The sequence below is a fragment of the Oncorhynchus keta genome, chromosome 7 (assembly GCF_023373465.1).
Source record: "Oncorhynchus keta strain PuntledgeMale-10-30-2019 chromosome 7, Oket_V2, whole genome shotgun sequence".
Taxonomy (NCBI): Eukaryota; Metazoa; Chordata; class Actinopteri; order Salmoniformes; family Salmonidae; genus Oncorhynchus; species Oncorhynchus keta.
The window spans coordinates 15,764,569-15,775,444 of NC_068427.1; the positions used below are offsets into that span (position 1 = coordinate 15,764,569).

General features: G+C 44.4%; 1 protein-coding gene across 3 annotated transcripts; it reads right to left on the minus strand.

Moving 5' to 3' along the window:
• Positions 1-961: 961 nt before the first annotated feature.
• On the minus strand, positions 962-8,068 carry arglu1a (arginine and glutamate rich 1a). Of its 3 annotated transcripts, none has more exons than XM_052522043.1 (4): positions 7,482-8,055; positions 5,432-5,696; positions 3,015-3,098; positions 962-2,461 (listed from the first exon to the last, which is right to left on the minus strand). In XM_052522043.1, exons 1-4 carry the CDS (start codon positions 7,811-7,813, stop codon positions 2,297-2,299), a joined length of 846 nt encoding a protein of 281 aa, XP_052378003.1. In that variant the 5' UTR covers positions 7,814-8,055; the 3' UTR covers positions 962-2,296. The 3 variants fall into 3 exon arrangements, with proteins under 3 accessions (XP_052378003.1, XP_052378004.1, XP_052378005.1); XM_052522044.1 differs by having other exon boundaries at positions 5,432-5,657; positions 7,482-8,049; XM_052522045.1 differs by lacking the exons at positions 962-2,461; positions 3,015-3,098 and adding an exon at positions 4,130-4,762 and having other exon boundaries at positions 7,482-8,068.
• Positions 8,069-10,876: the final 2,808 nt, after the last annotated feature.

A 10,876-nucleotide genomic window follows, 5' to 3' on the forward strand; every position in this document is an offset into this window, starting at 1 on the left:
TCATCCCGGGGAAGGACTGCCCGTTCCATGATCTCGCCATCACGGTTGACAACTCCATTGTGTCCTCCTCCCAGAGCGCTAAGAACCTTGGCGTGATCCTGGACAACACCCTGTCGTTCTCAACTAACATCAAGGCGGTGTCCCGTTCCTGTAGGTTCATGCTCTAAAACATCCGCAGAGTACGACCCTGCCTCACACAGGAAGCGGCGCAGGTCCTAATCCAGGCACTTGTCATCTCCCGTCTGGATTACTGCAACTCGCTGTTGGCTGGGCTCCCTGCCTGTGCCATTAAACCCCTACAACTCATCCAGAACGCTGCAGCCCGTCTGGTGTTCAACCTTCCCAAGTTCTCTCACGCCACCCCGCTCCTCCGCTCTCTCCACTGGCTTCCAGTTGAAGCTCGCATCCGCTACAAGACCATGGTGCTTGCCTACGGAGCTGTGAGGGGAACGGCACCTCAGTACCTCCAAGCTCTGATCAGGCCCTACACCCAAACAAGGGCACTGCGTTCATCCACCTCTGGCCTGCTCGCCTCCCTACCACTGAGGAAGTACAGTTCCCGCTCAGCCCAGTCAAAACTGTTCGCTGCTCTGGCCCCCCAATGGTGGAACAAACTCCCTCACGACGCCAGGACAGCGGAGTCAATCACCACCTTCCGGAGACACCTGAAACCCCACCTCTTTAAGGAATACCTAGGATAGGATAAGTAATCCTTCTCACCCCCCTAAAAAGATTTAGATGCACTATTGTAAAGTGGCTGTTCCACTGGATGTCATAAGGTGTATGCACCAATTTGTAAGTCGCTCTGGATAAGAGCGTCTGTTAAATGACTTAAATGTAAATCTTCTGCACCTTCATCTTTTGACCAATCAGATATTTTGCTAATAATTGGGTTGCCTATGTAAATGCAGCAATTGACATGAGGAAATGACCATGGACTAAAAACCACAATCTGAGACAGTTGTACGCATTCAATGGTTTTATTGGTGTATTGTTCAGTTTCCATTAACACAATCAGGAAAATTACCACAAGACAAGTTGCACTTACTCAAGAAGCCCCTTAAACCTACCAGAGATCAGCCAGTCAGACATACTGACACACACACACACACACACACACACACACACACACATCCAAACATGCACATCCACCTGGTTAGATCTCAACATGTAAGCTAGTGAATCTTACCTGGACTTGGACATCCTTTACGAACCAATAGTCATTTTAAGGGGACCCTTTAAGGGCGAGGTTAATATACTACACCAAAACTAAGGAACAGAGGTGCACTGCTTCCACCGTCTACTTGACTTGAGAGCACAATTCACTCGGCAATTGAACAGTTAAGAGTTCAGTAAAATGATGCAAGATTATAAATCCCTGTCGCGCTTGTCTTTCGTTGTTGTGTGGATTCATTTCTATTTTACAGGAGTAGGACACCAAATCACAGCAATTCTAATATTACATCATACAGGAAATGTCTGCCCCCCCCCTCCCCCCTCCTGACCATGGATGAGACGCATCATATCCTGTTCCAATCCTGCAACGCGCCCCGGAGCCACTCTATGGGCAGTTTGGGAATTGGCCTGGGTTCACCTGTGCAGCAGAGCGTCTTTGATCACACGCTTGGTTTTTCTATTTGCCGCTAAACTGTAGAGGAGCAAAACATTGTAGAAACTTGGTAAAAACACAAGGATCAATCAGAGCAGATGTGAGGTGAAGGGAGGTGGAAGACAATCCTGTCAGCTAAAGTGGAGGTGACTGTGTGCTTTACTGCATATGTTACCCCTGCCTTGTCAGCTTTCTACGTTAGACACACACAGCACAGGAAAACCCAGGCCAACTCCCAAACCACCCACAAAGTTTTAATGAGCCTTAACTGGACACACACACAAGTTATGAGTTTCTGTCCTAGCTTGCTTACTGTTCAAAGTAAGGCCTAAGTAAGGGCAGAACCAAGTAGTGACAGCTTTCTACACGACAGTTCAGATCCTTAAAAATGGAAATACCCCCCCAAAAGAACAAACAATAGTCACTGGGGGGGGTTGAGGCCGAGGAGAAGGAAGGGGGGTTTGTCAGGGGCGGGACAGGTGTTAGACGGTGTGCGGGCATCCGTCCCTCCAAGGCTTGGTTGGGAAAGGTCTGTAAAGCAGGGAGGTGCGTGACAGGAAAGGAGCCATGGCTCTTCCGGCAGCCCTTCGTTCAGCTTTCCACACTTAAAAACACACAGCGAGCGTTCCAGAGAGGAGGAGAAGGTGAGCACTGGGGGGGAGGAGTGCAAGAGGAGAGATGAGAGGCTCATTCGGTGGCCTTGAGGGAGAAGGAGAGCTTGGGCCGGGACTTTCCCTTGCCCAGGATCATTTTCTGCTCCTCCTTCTGCTGCCGCTGGCGATCCTGATCCAGCTTCATCCTCTCCTCGTGAATCTTTCTCTGCTCCTCTACGATACGCAACTGCTCCTCGGCCTGGTGGGGAGACACACAGAGAACAACGGGTCAGTTCAGGATAGAGAGATCCCGCAGTGCCAAAATGCTACAAACTGTTTGCTGTTACTTTTGATAAACTGTTTGATATTAGCCTTGAGATATTAAATATAATCTGTTTGTTTTGCTTTCTGCCTTGTTTACTACAATCTTGGCGTGTCCATGTCGTGTCCAAATCAAATAAATAAATCTTACAAACAAGTTAAGTGCCAGACAGAATATAAATAGGCAAGGGAAAAACAATCATTGTTAACGGCTACTGATAACCATCAATGTATAACCTATGCCAGAATGCAATACTACGTTGTACTTGAGTTTCCCTGGAAATCTGTCAATAACCTCAATTTCATAACAAAAATGCCAATACCACTTTCGCATGAAATCTACAATGACCACGTATTTCAATATCAGCACGACCACATTTCATCATGGAATTGCCCCGTTTGCATTTTGGGGTTTGGGAAAGTAGCTAAATATATTTCTCTCTTTGTACAGAAAAGAGAGGAGAAGCAGAGGCGAGTAGAAGCGGGCGTACCAGCTTGGCCTGAGCATCGGCAATCTTGCGGTTATTCTCCTCCAAGATTTTCTCCAGCTCCTCCCGTTTGGATGTTTCTTCCTCCTAAAGGGGTGACACGATGCCATGTTAGCGCGCACACAGGCTACGGCCGCACAACATCCCTGCACACACACACACACTCCCACATCACCTCTCAACATACACGCACGCATTGGCACACTCACTTGTCTTCATCCTACCACAAAAGGAGTCTGCTCAGGCTCTCCCTCGCACATCATAACCACTCTTTCCCATTCTTTCTCGCAATCAACCGGCAATGCTTTTAGAACACAGGAGAACAAAATTTGTCAAAAGGGAAAAATAACCCCCCCTTTTTTCTCTCTCCCGCTATTCGTGACAATACCCTCCCACATAGGAATCCCTCAATCACACCTTTAGCCTTCACTTGATCATTAAGACATTAAAAGGGAAACCCACTCGGCACACTCAGACAGAAACAGATATAAAAAGACAAACATTCTAAAAAATCTATTTGCCTCTTATCATCATCATCATCAATAATAAAGAGAAAAAGGATACAAAAAAGGAGTGAATAGTTTTGGCTCACCAATGTACGTATACCTACGCATTTTCCTTGCCTGTGTACCTACACAACTGGTGAAAGCATTCGTCATTAAACGGTTGAATATTTACTGTCTCGTCCAGACTGTGTCCCCTGCAGAGACAGAAGCGCTCCTGGGGAGGGGGGCTGCCATACGCGCCCGGCCCGCCTGTGGCCTTCCTCTTTAAAACTGATCTCTGTACTGCTAGCCTGCCGCCCAGCTCGCAGTGACTCTTTAAAGCCGCTCTCGCTCTCAGCTCACATCGAGACAACATAATGCAGCAGCAGAGTACAGTGGTGTACAGTACAGTGGAGCAGTACTGTGCGGAGGAGTAGGGCTGAACACAGTACAGTACGTGAGTGAGCTGGGAGCTGTCTGCAGGCCAGTTCAGGTCAAAAGGTGTTAAAGAAGGTGGTGTTAACACAATTTGTGTCCAAAATCAAAATCATGAAAAAAAAAAAAAAAAAAAAAAAAAACACCCCTAAGGAGAAGCAAGTCATGAGGACGTCACAAAGAGTACATTTGTTGTTGTTTTTCTTTAAAAACAAGTTAGTTTCAACACAAAAAAAGGAATATTAAATAAAGAAAGAGGGTTAACAGACAGGGATAGACCAGAGATTGTTGACCTTGCAAACAGGAAACTGGAAATGGAGGTCCGTCATTGTTATGTATTCCAGAGCGGATGCCTTCTAATGGGAGCTTTTCAAAACAAGGATTATTAAGAGCGGGGAGGATAATATCAACTTTATAGGACACAATAAACTAAACTGTGTATGTAATTGTAGCCTATTAAAACAAAATTCACTCAAAACAGAAAGCGGCCTTCCTAGTGTCAAAGTAACTATTACCCTCCCTTCCCAAAAGGTACGTCTAGGATGTGTGTGTGTGTGTGTGAGGGGGGGGATCTGAATAGGAGAGATGGGGGAGGGAGAGCTCAGCGAGGCGCACTGGGGCCACATTTCTCACCCGATTAGTACCGAGCCACTGGCCGATTCCTGTTTGAGTCAGGGTCGCTGGACATTGGCTGCTCCTCTCATTCACATAAAATTATGACTGTACAAACCATGGCCCTCATTAATGAAGCCTGGAGAGAGAAGAAGGCCCAGCGTCTAGTCTACTCAGCAAAGTGAAGGGCCTCAAGAAGACTACAGTCCACACTAGCCACTAGAACAAGAAATAGAAAAAAGCTAATTGGGCTAAAGGGGACTGATTTGTCACTAATAAGCCAAAGCTTCTCATCCCTATTTGTTTGTGGTTGGGCAAACCTGTGCTCGCTGCCTACCTGGGGGAATAAAAATGTGCACTGAATATTGGACACAAACAGAGAAAGTGACTGAATGGAATGTCAATTTGAAGAGAGCTCTTTATTAGAGATGTAAAAAGGAGACATTTACAATAATGAAAATAAAAGTTATGAATAATTCTGAATAGGAATGTATGAATGGGGAAGGAGGGAGATGTATGAGATTGAATAAAGGGATGAAGTCTGTAAATTCTCATGTCTGCCATAGCAAAAGTTTCACCTGAATCCCCCAGTCTTACTTTGACTGTCAACTGCCAAATAGTCCATTTCTCTTTCAATCTACTACCTAAGTGGAAACCTGGGCTCTTGCCCTTTTAAAAATCGCTCAATCTACAACTTCTGAAGCTCACAGAACTCTATCACCCATCCCACCTATCCTGTACTGACCCTCAGCCATGACAGCACTGCAATACCCCCACACCCTCCATGTAGAAGTGAAACTTGTGCCATGGCCATGTCGGGGGAAGGGGGGACCCCACTTTCCAGAAAAGTGGGGAGGGGGGACTGCGTTCCCAACGACCGAGCGTTACCTCTCTGGCCTTCTGGGCCTGCAGCTCTGCATGCCTCTGTCTCTCCAGCTCCTCCAACAGCTGGCGCTCCATGATGCGCTTGGCCTCCTCCACACGCCGCAGCACCTCCCGCTCGATCTCATCCCTACGTTTCTCCAGCTCCTCCTCCACCCGCTTGGCCACCAGCTCCTCCACGCGACGCGCCGTCTCCTCCTCGATCAGCTTCTCCTCTATCTCCACCTGACGGCTGCACGGCATGGGTGGGGAGAGAAAGAGGGGAGGGTTGCTGACATGGTAGCAAAAGTGACATGACACGATCAATGAATATTCAGTTACCGTTGAATCAATGTACCCTAAAAGCCAGATTTCTACAGAAACAACCTCTGGGAATTGTGCATTTGTAAGCTTATCAGGGTTATAAAACTACTTACATAAAAAACATTTTCCCCCCAAGTATACATCTACATACATACACATATATAAAGGCTTAACTTAGCGTTTCATTGATTTGGGATTTAATTGCAGCACATGGCACTATGGAATATGTACTAAATGTGCATGGGGAAACAGATTTACCACATTGACTAGACAGACACCCTGGACAACAGGAGATAAGAGAGTCCTGATGTGACATGACAACCCCCCCAACTTTCGTGGGAGGAAGTCAGCCTGTCCAGAGCAGCAGAAGACTGGGGGGGAGCTAGATGTGGGTCAGTCCAAAAGGCATGCTCGAGGGAAGTTGGTTTGTGCACATAAACACAAGGCACGGATTTAAACCATTTCAGCTGCCCTATCAAAAGGACGTGATCGTTGTCACATTGCTTCAGGCACAACTGAAAACACGCTCCCCCTTTCCGATGTAATTTGGTTTAGTCAAACATAACAACCAGGAAACCTAAAACCCGGGTCCTTGTTTATCTGGTATCCATGTCTTTATTGGACATTGTGTGGCTGGTTAAGTAGCCCTGTGGTTAGCCAGTAAAAGGACACACAGCAGACTAGATGACTACTGTGTTGTAAGTATCAGGTATCAGCCACTGGCCAAAAGGTGCACAACAGCTGCTTCCCCCAGTCTTTATTTCTCTGTCAGACCAATATCACCTGCCTACAAACAGACAAGGCGTGGGCATTATGTGAGGTGCTCGCTATAGCAGAAAATATGTACACACACCCACTACAAAAGTAGTTTCCCCCCAAATTGCACTTAAATTGTGTGACACCCAGATAATGCAGCAAGACAAGTGAAGGAATTTTGTTGAGAAACAAATATAACAGATGAAGTTTTTGTTCATCATTACATTTCCTGAGTCACTCACTCAGAATGCTACTTTTAACTGACAGTCAATCTTAGTGTTGCAGGGGCCAGATGAAAGTCGTGGTTGGACTTCAGTGGTTGAGAGCCAGAGGGGCATACCTGAAATGTCTCATTTGACAGGTGAGCAACTTACTGTAGTTGACGCCCCTCCCTCCCCTTTCAACTGTTTCATTTAACCAGTGATTAGGCCTAAATTATAATTAATGACATTAAAATGTATTAACCCAATTTGGAAATAAATGTCACATAAGGCACAGCTTGCAGGCAGGATTAATATTGTTGACAACCTTTTTGAGGACACGTAAACTAGCCAGAGAAATCTCTGTGTCACGTCATCCTTAGATCGTTGATATCGTCACTAAATCGTTGAATTGTGATGCATGAAACATGATATACAATGTGGCCACTCAGATTGCCACTTACGCACAAACTCGATGCATGATAAAAGGATTTGAAATGTATACATCCCATTATTAGACTAAAGAAACATGTGATTTGCAGCCAAGTGCCTTAATTAGTTAGCTGGTTGGCTAATGGTGCAGGTACTAACGTTAGTGTTGTAGGCTTGCATAGCTGATTTGGGCCTCCTCTCCCAAGACAAGTAGCTAACGTTAGCTAGCCAGTTTACTAGCTTGCTAACTAACGCCTATGCCTGAGTGTATGGACGGGTCTATTAGCATTGTAGCTAACTAGCGAATGTAGCAAGCTAAGTTAGCATGTCTTTCATATTGTATAGAATATTCAGTTACGACTCACATCTTCCTCTGTCTTTCCATCTCAACCTTCTTCTCCTCCTCCTCTTTTCTCTGTTTTTCGTCCAAGGCGCTTCTCTTGCTCAACGTCCTGCCGAATATGTCGATTCTCTCCGGCGGTGTGACCGCTCTCTCCCTTTCCCTGCGGGTCGAGACTGTGGCTGACCGGGAACGAGAACGCGACTCTCTGCGCCGGTTTCTCTTCGCTTCACGGGACTTGGATCGCTTCTTGGACCTCTCCTTGTCCCTTGAACGCGACCGGCTCCGTTTTTTGCTGTGCTTGCTGCTTTTGGAGTGTTTGGAACGGGACGAACTGCGACTCCTCGAGCGACCCATGGCTAACGTTACCTCCTCAAGTTGAACGTTCCCAGTTAGCTAGTTCTATCGTTGGAAATAGCACGGTGATACTCTTACACCTCACTACCTGCAATATTTGCTCAAACTGTATTGCTAAACCATTCGTATGTCTCAAAATGTTTCATTCGAACGTGGTTATTATTCTGCCCTGATAATCTGCGGCGCTAAAGCAAGATGGCGACAGGCTCCCTTTTCCCACAATGCCATGCAATTCGGTATTTTCCGACTTTCTTCGGAATCTGCCTCGCCTGTGCTGAGTTGAACTCGGGTGTGCTATATGCTGCATGATGGATATTAAATTGAGTTTAAACATAATCAACCAAAACAAACCCGTTTGATAACATTGAGGAGGTGAATTGACAGGAGTGTGGTCAGACCAATCATGTATATTAACCCTGGATTGATGATGCTATTTATTGGATATTGAAAGGTTTTTATTTTTTACAGTCTATGCTTTGAAGCCACCAGTCGGCCATATTGGCACTCCCCAGTAGGCTCAAATCCTCCATAGGAACGAATAACATTCTATAGCTTTTCAATAGAAGCAACAAAACCGATGCGCGATCTATGGGGCAAAATGAACTGGTTTGGCTTAGATTTTTACAACAATATTTTGTCACCAATGTTTATTGAAAACATACATGTGCACAATGAGCACTTGTTGTCTCTCAAATATCATTACAGTTGTTGGTTAGCTAGCTAGCGTATTTGAGTCCTACTAGCATAGACATGACATCAGTCAAAACACTTCAAAACAAGACACATCAAAATTAAGATAAATATAGCTGAAACGAGCCGAGTGGTGCAGCAGTCTAAAGCACTGCATCTCAGTGCTCGAGGCGTCACTACAGTACCTGGTTCGATTCCAGGCTGTATCACAACTGGCCCAGGGTAGGCTGTCATTGTAAATAAGAATTTGTTCTTAACTGACTTGCCTAGTTAAATAAAGGTTAAATACCTTTTTTAATAGAACTAATTAAAAAACTATGATTCCCCACATGGCAGCTTCTTGTCATTACCACTTGCTATCTGGCCATCCCGAATCACAACAACACATGAACTTCTGCCCCACTGAAGCGTGTGCATCGTTTTCGTGATGTTGTCAGCAAACCAGTCTATTACATGTTTTTGTTGTTGTAGTGCGGACAGTAACATTAGTAATGTCATTTTTTAAATAATTGTTTAAAGTTTTATGTTTAGCTCACATAATACAATTTAAATGTATGCATTTAGGTGTCTGTAATATAATACATGTGGCAAAAAACGAATGTAGACATTAATAAATGGCTTTCTATAGCTTCCAAAATATTTGTTACGCTGGTGGGGGAATGCCAAGATGGAGACACAGTGGCTTAGGAACAGTGGCTTAAACACGGTGTTCTGTAAATAGCAATCTAGTGTATATACAAATCTTTGGGTCAGACCAACAAATCATCATCACACTGAATTTGCCAGTGAACGCCTGCTCGAGGTCACCTGATCTGACATTCCCCCAAATCAATTTAGAAATGTTCCACTTGATCTGTAACAAGGGCTGCGTTCAATACAACAACAAAAAAACATAATGCAACGTTCAATTAAACTGAAGCGGTGCTGTTCTGAAAGACCAGTTGAAAAACGGGGAGATGTTGGGTTTTGGGTTCAAAATGCAGTGCTGCGCATTAAATACGTCACTCAATGCTTCATGCCGCACCCGTCACATCCACCAAATGGAGCAAAGGTATCTAAAAGGGTGCATTCCTCTGCCCAGGTGTTGCTGACACATGCCAAATCTTACAACGCCTAGATACGTATTTTAAGTATCAGTTAACCACATCATATAATATGTCATAGAAAACTTTCAGTGGACAACCATTGGTTGATGCATGCAACATCTGAGCAGTGAAACGAGACCAAAGTTTATTCGAAAAGGTTGAAGAACGTTTTGAGGGAAAATGTCGTCGTTCAGTACAAACCGTTACAAAACGTAGCAAACGTTTAACCGAACTGAATGCACAGACAACATAGCAGATTCAAACAAGAAGGATGAGGTAAGACATTTCATAGGCTCCCTTTTTCGGGTTCATATACAGTCAATTAACTCTGTAGACCAGACCCAGCTGCTATCACATTGGTGCCTTATGGGAGAGCCACTCCTTAAAGCTGCACTTGATAAAATTCTAATACTTTGCCTACTTTCTGTTTACGTGACAAAATAAACAAGCAAGTATGATGTAGAAAATCATTATACCATCTAAACCGCTGTGAAATAGATTTTCCAAAATCAAAAATATATTTTCAGCTGGTGTACAAAACCGAAATTAAAAGACAAAAAAACGAAACGTAAGAACAGAAAGCATAGTGATAGCGCACATAGAACACCGCTTAGATGCACTATTGTAAAGTGGCTGTTCCACTGGATGTCATAAGTTGAATGCACCAATTTGTAAGTCGCTCTGGATAAGAGCGTCTGCTAAATGACTTAAATGTAAATGTAATGTAAATGCTTATTGGACTCGCTTTCAATGAGAGTGACAGATCTATAACACACATTTCTATGTGAATGTGGTCGGGTCGCCCAAAAAGTTATGCTAAACAGCCTTTATGGGATCTCTTCCATTTTTTCACCATCTTTGATGTTGGTGCAGTGAGAATGTTTTGGGGTACAAGGTGGCGGAATCGTATTATCTGAGGGCAGCCCTGGTTGTGGCTATAGATATGGCGATGGGGCCAATTTGAGCATTTTAACTAACCTTAACCCAGAGAGAAAAATTACGTTGAAAAGATGTGCATTTCAGGTGCTGAAAGGTTAGAAGACGTATTTTCCGGACTTAAAAAATAAGTCATTTACAGATGTTGAAAATATGTGTTTTTCAGTCATTGATTCTATGGACAAATTCCAACTGTGCATACATTCTCAATGAAGTAAACATCATATCACAAAAATAGAGGAAAGAGGGGCCAACTGAAGACTGCAACAGAATATTTTTTATTGCCCCCTTCGGTCACATGCAATTATGTTAGCTTTTTCAAAAACTTTAAAACTTGGCAGCGATTATGTTC